Source organism: Palaemon carinicauda, chromosome 14 (assembly GCF_036898095.1).
Source record: "Palaemon carinicauda isolate YSFRI2023 chromosome 14, ASM3689809v2, whole genome shotgun sequence".
NCBI classification, from domain to species: Eukaryota; Metazoa; Arthropoda; class Malacostraca; order Decapoda; family Palaemonidae; genus Palaemon; species Palaemon carinicauda.
This window is the reverse complement of record NC_090738.1, coordinates 41,905,070-41,920,873: the sequence shown is the minus strand read 5'-3', so window position 1 is coordinate 41,920,873 and position 15,804 is coordinate 41,905,070. Positions and strand designations below refer to the sequence as shown.

At 34.8% G+C, this 15,804-nt stretch overlaps 1 protein-coding gene across 4 annotated transcripts in view; it reads right to left on the bottom strand.

Annotated features, from left to right (window-relative positions):
- Positions 1-6,955: 6,955 nt before the first annotated feature.
- Positions 6,956-15,804, bottom strand: part of LOC137653551 (cell adhesion molecule Dscam2-like) — a 75,299-nt gene continuing 66,450 nt past the window's right edge. For 2 of the 4 annotated variants that reach the window (XM_068387037.1, XM_068387038.1), the window contains exons 29-30: positions 13,179-13,266; positions 6,956-7,270 (exon numbers count right to left, since the gene is read on the bottom strand). In XM_068387037.1, the coding sequence (XP_068243138.1) occupies positions 7,000-7,270; positions 13,179-13,266 (359 nt within the window). In that variant the 3' untranslated portion in view covers positions 6,956-6,999. Of the gene's footprint in view, positions 7,306-13,178; positions 13,267-15,804 lie in introns of all 4 variants that reach the window. The other 2 variants (XM_068387039.1, XM_068387040.1) reach the window with 2 other exon arrangements.

Below are 15,804 nucleotides of genomic sequence, written 5' to 3'. Positions count from 1 at the left end.
TGAGCCCTAAATTACCCCTCTGGCACTTTCTGCGTCTGAAATATTCAGCCCTGTCCCTCAAGCCTCTGGACACCCATTGGGAGGGTATGTATACTTAATGCAGGCGGCAGAGAGAGAGAGAGAGAGAGAGAGAGAGAGAGAGAGAGAGAGAGAGAGAGAGACTAGCTACGGGCTGCATATTTGCAAGAGGCAATTTCTGGTCAGGACGAGGCAATTTAAAAGAGAGAGAGAGAGAGAGAGAGAGAGAGAGAGAGAGAGAGAGAGAGAGAGAGAGAGAGAGAGAGAGAGAGAGAGAGAGAGAGAGAGGACAGCTATGGGCTGCATAGTTGCAAGAGTCCATTTCTGGTCAGGATGAGGCAATCTAAGAGAGAGAGAGAGAGAGAGAGAGAGAGAGAGAGAGAGAGAGAGAGAGAGAGAGAGAGAGAGAGAGAGTAGCTACGGGCTGCATGTTTGCAAGTGACCATTTCTGGTCAGAATGACGAAGCAATCAGAGAGAGAGAGAGAGAGAGAGAGAGAGAGAGAGAGAGAGAGAGAGAGAGAGAGAGAGAGAGAGAGAGAGAGAGAGCACTTTAACACCCCCACTTTTATCGTATCGAAATATATGTCTCTACACAATGAAATTTCATAATGTCGCATTCTTCCTATCTACACCCCTTTCACATATTGTTCCACATTCCTTTGGCAGTCCAATACCTCTGGGTGCTGTTCCCAGTTCGGAATCAAAGATTAATAATTTATAGACGGATGATACAAAAGGACTTTGTATGAAAACGAAGGAATTTCCACTAAAGGGAAAATAAACCTAATAAAATCGACAACATTGATTTATTGCAAGCGAACTTTAATACTGTATAATACAATTCTACAAACATGTTTCCATTAATAGAGCAAAATATTGTATAATACCTTAAGGGAAAATGCCGCGTATTTTGTATTGATTGTGATACACATTGGGAAGGTATTGGGAAAAAATCTTTATATATTTGCAATTTCAAAATCATATTCGCAGTGGCTTTTCCAAATAATGTAATGTTCCTAGTTTTATTATGTCAATTTTGGACCCAGAAAATAGAAAGGTATATACGAGTATTTATATATATATATATATATATATATATATATATATATATATATATATATATATATATATATATATATATATATATATATGTATACATACATACATACTATATTTATGTAACCATATATATGTATATATATGATTATATATCTATATATATATATATATATATATATATATATATATATATATATATATATATATATATATATATATATATACAGTGCGTGTGAGATTTTTGTCAAATCTTGCATTGTTAGTCAACATCGATGTTCTTACAGGGGCATACTGATAAACACATTTAATAATTCTAAAACTTCTTGTAGGAAATAGAAAGTAAAAACTCTAAAAAAAAAAAGTTAAAAAGAGCAAATAACTCTTTAAAACGACAACCCTCCTAACATGTGTCCCGATCAATGAGAGTTTCGAATTCCCGTTTAGATGATTGCCAGGCAAGGATATTTCCAGCAGACTACCACAGCCAGAAAATTTGCAAAAGCATAAGAATGACATAAAATTAGCTTCGTTGTCTGTCTTGGGTCCGCAAAGCAGGTTACTCCGTGGAAGTGGTAGTTCTTCATTGATGGTAGGCGAGCACTTACAAATTGTACCAAGCAACCCCCGCCCGCAAGTGTATACCTCTCAGGCCTCTTGGATAATATTTCAAGAGGAAACTAAAGACACTCTTGTTTTTTAAGTGCTTCAATAATATGGATTTGACGATAAACGAGTAACATGCGGTGTGAAATGCTGAATGCCTGGAAATGCAGATCATAAAAACTGTGAAGATCCTGTAAAGTATGGTTCCCCTGCTGTATAGGACAAGTAAAGCATCCCTTAAAAAAGTAAAATATCCTTTACACGACACGTCATTGAAACTCTTCGAAATACCTCATGCATTAACATTGTTCTGATTGACGAAATTTCGGCTATGGTTGGCAGCGCTGGTGGTGCTAAAAATAACCTAAGACGTTTCTTTACGGTTCCCGTTTGTCCAAATAGATTCAAGCTTCGACCTCTCCGATAATGGACAATTTAGAAGGATTTACGACAATTGCCCCGAATCTGTTGTTCTTACGCTTCACGAACTCGTTCTCACCTTCTACATTCTAACTTCGATCGCAATAGTTTTTGTATTATGATTGATTAAAATAACTGGGCATACATCTCAAGTGATAAATGCACAAAGCGAAAGGTGTGATTATATAAGAGTTTGCGTTCAAACATTTTTGTTTACTTGAACTATCTATAAGCTTCTGGATAAGTCTTGTTATCAAAGATCTCCGATATCATTATCATTATTATCATTCAGTATCATGATCCAATTTGCATTTAACTACACCACTGAATTATTGCAAACAAATACCAACCTATTCTAATGTTGATAGAATATTCGAGATTAGAGATCTAGAATACCGCATTGTGTTCGGTATTCACGAAAAAGTCTAATTTCACAGTCCTGCATTAATTGCAATACTGGCGAGTTGCAAACAAACTGCAATCAATTTCAATATGACAAAATTACTGCTGCAATTCAGTATAATTTCAACCTTATAATTTAAGTCTAAATGCTATGAAATCTTGTTACCTCAAATCAATCAATCAATCAATCAACCACGACATCTTGTTAGAGTAGATCTCCTAATGGCAACACAGCTTTGCGACATTGCCATACATTACCTTTCCCCTAAACATGCCCAAAGCTTCAAATAATATAAAAGATAAATAGAAAAATAAATGGAATAAAGAAAAAAATCATATACAGTACTTACCACAAAGAAATTGTAGTTGTCTTGTTCCAAAGATGTTGTCTTGGAGAGTCGAACTTTCGAAGGTAGGTAAATAGGTAGGTACTAGATTACCCTGCGTATATCAAGGTGGGTGGGTATTAGATTGCCCAGCGTATAGCAAGGTAGGTACTGTAGGTATTAGATTACCCTGCGTATAGCAAGGTAAGTAGGTATTAGATTGTCATGCGTATAGCAAGGTAGGTAGGTACTAGATTATCCTGCGTATATCAAGGTAAGTAGGTATTCGATTGCCTTGCGTATAGCAAGACACAGGCTCTTGCACTAAGGTCAGCCCGTAAATAGAACGTTCGCTTATGTGCACTAAAGAATCTTAAGCTACCGAATAACTGCTTCCCGTGACTACACAATGGAATTTACTGCTTACCGTTGAAAGGTAAATATTGCGCGCGCACTAACCTTCAGCCTAGTTTGAAGTGATGATCAAATCTATAAGTTTAATTTCATTTCTCCGTCTATTAAACTTTTATCATTAAAGGTACTAGTTACTATACTAAGTAGTATTATTAACGTTATTTGATTTATTAAGAAACAATAGCAAAGCTTTGGAGCTAACGACCGAGCGGGTATTTCATACAATTGGACGTAAATATTACAATCTCTTTTCTCTGACGTTCTACTTCATCTATTTTATGGACAGAGTTTATCCCTATTATATAATCCAATTTGCTTGGATAAAACTCTAGTTCTTATCTAGATTGAATAACCCTAATTTCTAACATTACGTCAAAGAAAAATTTCTGTTTCTTAGAAGCTTTGAAACAGTTTCAAAAACACTTTGAGAACATCCTAACCTCCCTTCCTGTTGTTGTTGTTGTTATTATTATTATCACAAGCTACGCTATAACCCTAGTTGGAAAAGCAAGATGCTATAAGCCCAAGGTCTCCAACAGGGAAAAATAGCCCAGCGAGGCAAGGAAACAAGGAAATAAGTTAACTACGAGAAGAATAAACAATGAAAATTAAATATTTCAAGAACAGGTAAGCTACAAACCTAATTGGAAAAGCAAAATGCTATAAGCCCGAGGTCCCCAACAGGAAAAATATCCCAGTGAGGAAAGGAAATGAGGAGATCCTTTCAGGAAACGGAACATCCACCAAAGTCTCACAAATGTCACATCCTTTATTTGCGTCTATGTACAAACTTTTTTTAAACATCCAGAAACTCACAATAATACTGTTTACATTATAAAGATATATATCAAAGCTCCATTTTAGCTATTATATATATTGAAATATATCACAGTCATTTAACTTAAATTCCTATCAATGTGCCAAACGAATTATGACAATAAATACACAGCCTTTATGTACAATCTATCATCCTTTACGAAGACCTTCAAGAAAAGTGAATATCACAATGAACTGGTAAGCTAACGCCATCTATGAGTGGCATTTTCAAATACAGTCGTAAACATCCTTTAAATTCTTATGGATAATTACGACTTACAGAAAAGGAGGAGGTTGGCCAATGAAACATAAAAGCCACGAGTTTCTACTTCCCTATAAAAACAGGCCTAAACTTACACTAAGTTTCAAATAAAATGTATTAAATACTTACTCACGTGTTGGGAATTATACAATGAAAGACATACAATTGGATGTGAGTCACATAAATACAATTACATAAAATAATTATATTTTTACAACATATATACATTTGCATATACTCATAGATACGGAAGTTCTTTTATATCTCAAATGCAATTCTGAATTTCACTATTTATAGCATAGAAAATCAAAGAGTCCATGTTTTGTTATATGCTTTCCATTTCTGGGGTCTTCATCGTCCATTTTTTGAGTAATTTTAATGGAGAAATATCGTCATTTTTTTACACAGATAGTTTTCGAAAAAACTTTGGTTTTGTACTGGTGATTTGTTGGTTTGTGAATTCACAAACCATTTCTATGATAAGTGTCTACAAAGTCAAATAATGTTGCGAAATATATTAGGACCACGAATAGGAAAGTAAATAATTTTAGCTAACCTGTACACTCAGACACGTATCAATATTAAATTAATCATTTCTTTCTAAGGAAGAGAACTATCGGGAGACTAAAAGGGTCTAAATATACGGTTAAAAAAAAAAGCTGTTTATATAGCAATTATGTATAAGTAAAGTTGCAATTATGATATCTACAACAATAATAATTTCACGAAGAATATTTCAACCAATCTAAATCTAAATAAAGTATATTTTTACAATTAGTTTTGGGTATTATGTACGCATTTTCAGAATTTGTTGTGACAACGATTTGGATATTCTATGTAAAACAACATCACAGAAACTTGAACTTCAGCAGAAGGAGAATAATGCAAGATAAGTATGTTCATCGCACAACTAAAAATTTGACGATGAAAAGAATCATTTGGGGCAACCTGTTAAGTTCTCACTTGTTCTTCGTTACACAATACCCATTGTCATAAAGTTCTATTTCCAACACAATTCGCAAACACTTTTGTATGTGATAGTATTCCAACTACAACTAATGTTATCTATCTGACATCTTGCGTTAATGACTAAATACTCCCAACATTCTCCACAACATACACCGATGTCTCATACTTGAATTCATACTAAATCTATTACTCACAATATCAATTTACTCCTATCAAATGTTTTTATTCATGATGGAACTCTTCCATTGTGGGTTTCACCTTCTCCCTTTTGTTGGTGTATCTTTCTCCCCTATGATGCTGCACTTTGGTGTGTGATTAGGTTATCAGTCACCACATGTGTCATCTTTATGGCGACGAACGTCAGATGGATTCAACATCAGTATTCCAAGTGTAGCTGAGCCTTAACACAGACTGTAAACCCTTTTGACAATGGAAACTTGAGTTCACAAATGTGCACCTTCGTTTTCATCAAAATCATCTAGCACAGCTAACCTTCATATTCTATTAATCCTACCTAAAATCACATTTAGTCTTTATTAAAATCACCCAGAACAGCCAACCTTCCTATGCTATCAATCCTACCTGTATTTACAGTATATTTAGTCTTTATTAAAATCAACTAGCACAGTCAACCTTCCAGTTCTATCAATTCCAATCACAATTATGTTTAGTCTCTGCATTAAAATCACCTAGCACAGCCAACCTTCATCTTTTATTAATCTCACCTGCATTTATATTTAGTCTTTACAATAAAATCACCTAGAACAGCCAACCTTCATCTTCCATTAATCACACCTGCATTTATATTTAATCTCTACATTAAAATCACCTAGCACAGCCAACTTTCATCTTTTATTAATCTCACCTGCATTTATATTTAATCTCTGCATTAAAATCACCTAGCACAGCCAACTTTCATCTTTTATTAATCTCACCTGCATTTATATTTAATCTCTACATTAAAATCACCTAGCACAGCCAACTTTCATCTTTTATTAATCTCACCTGCATTTATATTTAATCTCTGCATTAAAATCACCTACCACAGCCAACCTTCATCTTCTATTAAGTTCACCTGCGTTTACATTTAGTCTCTGCATTAAAATAAACTAGCATGGCCAACCTTCCTTTTTATGTATATCTCCTGCATTTACCGTTATTGTTATCATTACCATTATTTTCTTTTTGAGGGGGAGTGTTAAACTTAGACCATATATATCCCCTACCACAGCTTGTTCTCCTGCCACTCAATCTTGTCTATATAATCCAAGGATTAATCTATGTGTTTGCTACCATAGTTTTCTTGACACTAGCATCATTTTCCAGTTTGAGTTTTAGCATTATATCTCTTTATCACATGATATAAATTCTTATCTTTTGGACATACTACCTCTTCATTTTCTTTTCCTTTAATACAGTTTAACGCACAAGACTAGACACGTCATGCACTATGACACAGGGTAAATATGTGTGTATATGTATGTGTGTATTCATATATATATATATATATATATATATATATATATATATATATATATATATATATATATATATATATATATGGATTTATATATGTATATATATACATACATACATATATATATATATATATATATATATATATATATATATATATATATATATATATATGTGTGTGTGTGTGTGTGTGTGAGTGTGTGTCTACAATGTGCCTCGGTATGATATCCTTCTTAGACGTCGATAGAATAATCACCAGAGCTCCTTCCTTTGAACTTGGCGTCACTATAGCGTCTCGGGGGCGGAAGGATGTCTCGGTCACACTCCGCCTCACTCACCTCCGGCGGGTCTTGGCTTCGGCCTCTGCGGTTGGGGCGCCCTGAGGAGCGGCGGGGGGCCGCGCCCCCAGGGTAGGACGGAGGCATGCCCGCAGGAGGTGTTACCGCTGCACTCGCATGGAACCCGGCCAGCACTTCCTTCACGCCCTGCGCCGTCAGGCGGGACCTGCGAAGGAGGTAGGGGCGTGAACTTGGGAAGTCCTCACCGGCCCCCAGAGTATCCTCGTCAGTATGTTATGAAGGATTCAGGCAAGACACTCAATATGGGAACACTATAGAGATTACGTCCCGTCCAGTTTGTTCCATTTTGTGAAATTCATTTAAAAATTCCTATAAAAAAAGTTTTTACTATTTTTTTTATTTACTAAAATGATAATTAATAAAAATCATCATAAGAATAATAATGTACTTGAAATTTAATAAACAATTTCAGTTATCTATTAAAATGAAAAATATTTTCATCTTAGAGGAAATCATTTAAAAATTCTTATCAACAAAAAAATTGTTTCATTATTTTTTTTATTTATGATAATGATAACTAATAAGTATCATCATAAAAACAATAATTTTGTTGAAATTTAATAAATAATTTCAGTTATATATTGAAATGGAAAATATTTTCATCTTATGGGAAATCATTTAAAATTTCCTATAAAAAATATTGTTTCCTCTTTTTTCCATTTACTAAAATGATAATTAATAATAATTATCATAATAACAATAATGTACTTGAAAGTTAATAACCAACTTCAGTTATTTATTAAAATGGAAATTATTTTTGTTATCTTGAGAAAACAAAAATAAGAAAATAAAAAAATCTAGGAAATATGGAACTTTGGTCAACTTTATAATTAAAAAAAAAATATATTGTTTTTTTTAAAGAAATTTCACAATAAAATAATCCTATTCAATCAATGATATCAAAAAATGATAGATAAATTACCTAAACAGACAATTTAACATAAACTGAGACCTTAAATAAATGTTACTTTATGTGCACATAGTTAATTGAAATAAGCAATTGCAGATTTTGAATGTTTCTCATAAAAAAAATATTATTTTTCAAAAGGTTTTCATAGGATTTTAGGGGATAGGGAACACGACTGGACAAAGGTAGAGACTTAAGGATGACATTCCAAGAACATTATCCATTGGGGTAAATACGGAAAATTGGATACAAAGAGATTTATTTGGGTAATCTTATGTAAAGATGATATATTGGTAATCTATAATCCCATCCCCCCAAAAAAAAAATTGATGGGAGCTATTGGAATAAATATACAAGAGTATGTACATTATATATGCATATATACACACATATATGTATATCTATATACATACTATACTGTACAGTATATATATACACACACACACACACACACACACACATATATATATATATATATATATATATATATATATATATATATATATATATATATATATATATATATATATATATATATATATACATGCTCGTTTGAGGGGGAGGAATTTCTGCAGTGCACACTAAAACTAAAAATTATTAAGAAAATTTAATTTATTAATATTCACTCTACTGAATACGAAGGCTTTCAAATATATATATATATATATATATATATATATATATATATATATATATATATATATATATATATATATATATATATATATATTATATGTACACTATACATGTATCATGTCATTTCGTAGGAAATCTTTTTTACCCCTTATACAAATCGGTATTCTAGGTAAATATATACATAAATACATTCATATATACATATATCTATCTATTATCTATCTATCTATATACAAGCATATATATATATATATATATATATATATATATATATATATATATATATATATATATATATATATGAGTGTGTGTGTACAGCTTCATTTTGCCTCTTGCCGGATGCAGGGCTTCTCGAACACAGAAGGTAACTGACTGTAAAGAAATATTCGGCTCTAAAAATCAGTTTTGTATATAACGCCCATTTCCAGTCACACAAACAAAACATGTTTAGGATAAGTTTTAATTTGTAAAGCAGACTTTTGATCTTGATTTCTGGGGTTTTATTTATGCAAAGGCAAGATTTCGTTATAAATGTATGATTATGATTCGATCATTCGTATGGTTAAGGTGATTTTAGCCTTCTGGAAGCGTTGTAAACGTTATAGATGTTGTCTGAGCACAGATCTGGATAGATTTTAGCCTTCTGGGAGCGTTTTAAACGTTATAGGTGTCTGAGCAAAAGATCTACATAGATTTTAGCCTTCTGGGAGCGTTTTAAACGTTATAGATGTCTGAGCAAAAGATCTACATAGATTTTAGCCTCCTGGAAGCGTTTTAAACGTTATAGATGTCTGAGCAAAAGATCTGGATAGATTTTAGCCTTCTGGAAGCGTTTTAAACGTTATAGATGTCTGAGCAAAAGATCTAGATAGATTTTAGCCTTCTGGAAGCGTTTTAAACGTTATAGATGTCTGAGCAAAAGATCTGGATAGATTTTAGCCTTCTGGAAGCGCTTTAAACGTTATAGATGTCTGAGCAAAAGATCTAGATAGATTTTAGCCTTCTGGAAGCGTTTTAAACGTTATAGATGTCTGAGCAAAAGATCTGGATAGATTTTAGCCTTCTGGAAGCGTTTTAAACGTTATAGATGTCTGAGCAAAAGATCTGGGTAGATTTTAGCCTTCTGGAAGCGTTGTAAACGTTATAGATGTTGTCTGAGGAAAAGATCTGGATAGATTTTAGCCTTCTGGAAGCGTTGTAAACGTTATAGATGTTGTCTGAGCAAAAGATCTGGATAGATTTTAGCCTTCTGGAAGCGTTGTAAATGTTATAGATGTTGTCTGAGCAAAAGATCTGGATAGATTTTAGCCTTCTGGAAGCGTTGTAAACCTTATATACGCTGTCTGAGCAAAGATCTGGCAGTGATTCTAGGCTTCATGAAGTGCTGTAAACGTTATAGAGGTTATCTGAGCAAAAGATCTGTCTAAATGTTTGCCTTCTTGAAGCATTGTAAACGTTATAAATGCTGTCTAAGCAAACACCTGGCAGTGATACTAGGCTTCTTGAAGCGTTGTAAAAGTTATAGAAGCTGTTTCAGAAAAAGAACTGGCATTAACTCTAGCTTTCTGGAAGCATTGTAAACATTTAGTCTTTCTGAGTAAATATCTGATAGTGGGTTTTCATGCAGAATTTCTATAAACAGCGGATATATTCATGATTGATATGGATTCAGATTTGAATTTATTCATTTTGCCCATAGGACCCGGTGCCAGGCCTGGGAGGCCGAACAGCACATAGGTTCAATTGGAAGAAACATTCAAATGTACGCCCTTCACCAGCAGTGTGTAAACGCAACATTCAAATGTACTGTCTTCATCTGTATTGTGTCAACGCAACATTCAAATGTACGGTCTTCACCACCATTGTGTCAATGCAACATTCAAATGTACGGTCTTCACCAGCATTGTGTCAACGCAACATCCAAATGTACGGTCTTCACCAGCATTGTGTCAACGCAACATCCAAAAGTACGGTCTTCACCAGCATTGTGTCAACGCAACATTTAAATGTACAGTTTTCACCAGCATTGTGTCAACGCAACAATCAAATGTGGTCTTCACCAGTATTGTGTCAACGTAACATTCAAATGTACGGTCTTCACCAGCATTGTATCAATGCAACATTCAAATGTACGGTCTTCACCAGTATGGTGTCAACACAACTTTCAAATGTGTGGTCTTCACTAGCATTGTGTCAACGTATCATTCAAATGTACGGTCTTCACCAGCATTGTGTCAACGCAACATTCAAATGTACGGTCTTCACCAGCATTGTGTCACCGCAACATTCAAATGTACAGTCTTCATCATCATTGTGTCAATGCAACATTCAAATGTACGGTCTTCACCAGCATTGTGTCAATGCAACATTCAAATGTACGGTCTTCACCAGCATTGTGTCACCGCAACATTCAAATGTACAGTCTTCATCATCATTGTGTCAATGCAACATTCAAATGTACAGTCTTCCCCAGCATGGTGTCAACGCAGCATTGAAATGTGCAGTTTTCACCAGCATACTATTCAGGTGATTATTTCACGAAGTTAAGAATCAATGTCAATACTTTTGAAGTAATCGTTACAAACCCTGAATACATGAAAATTTAAGCTAAATCATTAATTAGAAATTTGAATACTATTCTTGCCATTAATGGTAGGCTATTACACGATCTAGTACTTCTGAGTTAAGATTTAACATTAATCTAGCCAAGTTATATCAATTATAAAAAAAATACTCACATGTTATAGTCTAAGTGATTGAATCAAGAAATAAAAGATACATGTTTAAATATATATATATATATATATATATATATATATATATATATATATATATATATATATATATATATATATATATATATATATATATATATATATATATATATATATATATATCATGAAATAAATACATACCAAAATTAAATCCTACAAAAAGAAAAATGATTGAAGCAATGAAAAAAAGCTTTGAAAATACTCCTCTGTTGTTGTATGTTAGTATCCAGAATTGATAAGATCTACATGTTCCCAGATTTTCAAAAAGTTGGATGAGAATCTTGCCGGCATAAGCAATTTTCTAAGATCACAAGAAGTGGAGAAAGCTTAACATAATGGTTGACTGATGTATACTTCTAAGACTAAACAATCGCCAAGTGCTTGAAATATGAGTACACGCAAATACTCAGGCCTTCTATTGCGATTGCTTCAAGCAGAGAGCAACAACTTTAAGCAATGAGTAGGGGCATTTAGGATTGCTATAAGGAAGGGAGAATGAAGGAAGACATCAAAAGCAAATAATAAATGCGAGCTATGCACTACTAAAGAAGCCGAGCAAAACGAATTAAGGCAAACTACAAATGCATAAAAAGCAAATGCTATTATCTACCAAAACTAGAATTTATTCTAAAATGACAATTAATGTTTCCTTTTCCAAAGAAATCGATGACAAAGCAAGCGTGGACCAGTCTCTGATTGCATGCAGGTATGGCTTTGTAACTTGGGTTCATTTCTGATTGCATGCAGGAATAACCATGTGATTTAGGCCAGTTTCTGATTACATGCAAGAGCAACTATGTACCTTAGGTCAGTTTCTGACTGCATGCAAGAATGACCATGTACTTAAGTTTTGTTTCTGATTGCATGCAGGAATTACCATGTACTTAAGGTCAGTTTCTGATTGCATGCAAGAGCAACTTTGTGCCTTAGGTCAGTTTCTGATTGCATGCAGGAATGACCATGTACTTAAGGCCAGTTTCTGATTGCATGCAAGAGCAACTACTGTATGTACCTTAGGTCAGTTTCTGATTGCATACAGGAATGACCATGTATTATCACGATCAAAAGTTTCTTTACCCCAACCCACCTCATTGTAAGAAAGTCGAAGCTAGCGGTAAAGAGCCACTGATCGTATGCAAGTTCATTCTCTCTAACATACAAGGTCAGAAGCCAGTTTATCATCGCTGGTTTCCACTTCCTAAAAACAAGGGGGAAGGGTTAAAGAACCTTTGGATTGTGATAGTGCCTTAGACCAGTTTTTGATTGCTCGCAAGAATGGCCATGTACCTTAGGTTAGCCTCTGATTGCATGTAGGAATAGCGGTGTACCTTGCTTCAGTCTCTGACTGCATACAGATGTGACCGTGTATCTCAAGTTAGCATCTGACTACATGCTGGAATGATAGTGTACCTCGGGTCAGCCTCTGATTGCATGTAGGAATGGCCGCGTACCTCGAGTCAGCCTCTGATTGCATGCAGGAATGGCTATGTACCTCGGGTCAACCTCTGACTGCATGCAAGAGTGGCAGTGCACCCTATGTCAGCTTGATTGCATGCAGGAAGGACAGCGTATCATAGGTCAGCCTGTGATTGCATCCAGGAATGAAAGCTTAGCATGGGTCAAGCACTGATTGCATGCAGGAATGTCCGTGTATCATAGGTCAATCACATATTGCATGCAGGAATGGCCGCGTTTCATAGGTCAGCCTCTGATTGCATGCAGGAATGACCGTGTACCTTGCTTTTGCGTGACGGAGGAAGGACTTTCGTTCAGTGGTGGGGGAGGGTTCAGGGGAGGTGCTCGACTCGGCGTGGTACAGCAAGTCTGAAATACCCAACCCAGGTTCAAACTGAGGTTCATAATCTCTTCTGAGGACTTCATAAGTACATCAGTTATGTTCAGTGTGTAACCTCTGATTTGTCATAAAAGGATTTTTTCTCGCAATTTCAACTCTGAAAGCTGATTCATCTTGAAGATGTCTTAAATAACTCACCATAACAATTGGATCTTGAATTAGAATTTCTTAATATTTACCTCTGGTGCACACAGGTAACAGAGTAAAACACTTTCCATAGAAAGATCGCCTGAATACAGAAAACTCAAAAATTATACTGATATGTCCTATCAAATGAGCAGTTATGAAATAGAAGTTTTTCTCTTTTAATTGCAATTAAGATATATGTATATATTTTCATATCGCGAGTGACTCTTAAGGAGGGATTTAATGCAACACTCCCCATTATTCGTAGTAGATTATTTCTATTCTGAATGAGAATCAACAAGAAGGAAAAGAACACATAGATGCAACATTAAAATTTCCTTCATTACAAATCTGGCTATACATTTGAGAAGGATAGGAAAGTAAAATCTTCAGATTATAGCTATACCCAACCTGTCTGAGAAGTCTTTATGCAAGAAGAGTTTCAGTACTTGAGATTGGAAGAAAAAATATGGTAAAAAATGCATGAATGGAGTGATAGGCTACATAAATAAAAAAAAGCATTGCACAACATCAAAAGAAGCTAGAAAAGAATTATGAACATTTTATAGCATGTCACTGCGAAGCGAAGCGAAGCAAGAAGCTTTAAGCGACACTGAAATAAATAAAAGAAATAAAGCAAATTCTAAAATTAAATCTTGTAGGATGCAACAATATTTATGTGGAACTCAGTTTAAGCTCTCTAGAAATAATATCTAGAGAGAAAAATATATGTATTGAAGTGTTGGTCTGAAGACACGGGGTAAAAACTCCAAATGCACTGCCTCTGTATATCCATTCTCTTTGTCCATTTGGAATGGTAAATACCCTGTGCCTCTGTTCGTATGGGATGGTAAATACCCAAAATACCCTACCTCTCTGTCTATTCAGAAAAGCAAATACCCTACCTCCTTGTCTATTAGGGTACCCCGCCTTTTGTCTATTCGGAATGACAAATACCCTAAATACCCAGCCTCTGACTATTCGGAATGGCAAATATCTAGCCTCTGTCTATTCGGAATGGAAAATGCCCTAAATAACCTGCCTTTCTGTCTATTCGGAATTACAAATACCCTAAATACTCAGCCACTGTCTATCCGGAATGGCAAATATCCAGCCTCTGTCTTATTCTGAATGGAAAATGCTCTAAATAACCTGCCTTTCTGTCTACTCAGAATTACAAATACCCTAAATGCTCAGCCACTGTCTATCCGGAATGGCAAATATCCAGCCTCTGTCTTATTCGGAATGGAAAATGCTCTAAATAACCTGCCTTTCTGTCTACTCAGAATTACAAATACCCTAAATACTCAGCCACTGTCTACCCGGAATGGCAAATATCCAGCCTCTGTCTATTTGAAATGGAAAATGCCCTAAGTACCCTGCCTCTGTCTATTTGGAATGGCAAATACTCTAAATACGCAGCCTCTGTCTATTCGGAATGGAAAATACCCAGACCCTGTTTATTGTGAATGGCAAATATCCAGCCTCTGTCTATTCAGAATGGAAAATACCCAGCCTCTATCTATTCGGAATAGCAAATACTCTAAATACCCAGCCTCTGTCTATTTGGAATGGCAAACACCCAGCCTCTGTCTATTCGGAATGGCAAATACCAACAGTCTGTGTATTCGGCATTTCAAATACCCTACATACCCTGCTTCGCTGTCTATGAGTATTTGAGCTCGAGAAAGAAACTACAAAATCAAAGAACAGCATCAATTACATGATGTCTTACTCAACGGATTCTGTTTTTGTCCAACATGGATATATTGCGTAAGTTCGAATTATTGCAAATCATATTTTTAATATGGTGAAAACATAATTCCTACTACTATTTATACTATCACAAAAAAGGCTAAAACAGCACTATTAATGTTGACACTCGTGATAGAAATAATATGGATTATTGACGGGTAGCCTGATTATTATGCCCAAGACGTTTCACGATTAATTGAAACTGGGAAGACAAAATTTGACTGATTACGGGTGGATGATATTGTGACTGAAAGGGTCCTTTGCACCGAATAAATTTATGATATATGAAGAAAGCTGTTTTGGATATAAAGTAACACCATTCTAATACACACACACACACACATACACACACACACACACACACACACACATATATATATATATATATATATATATATATATATATATATATATATATATATGTATGTATATACATAAACAACATCAACAAATGCAGCCGTTCCTAGTCCACTACAGGACAAAGGCCTCAGAGATGGTTTAGTCATGACTGGGGTTTGGCCATTTTCATCACCGCACTAATTTAGATTGGTTATGAAGGGAGGCTTTTGTCTGATCCCTCACAGCAAACCAGCCTAGTATTGGTGCCCCTCGTCAGTGCAGCTTTG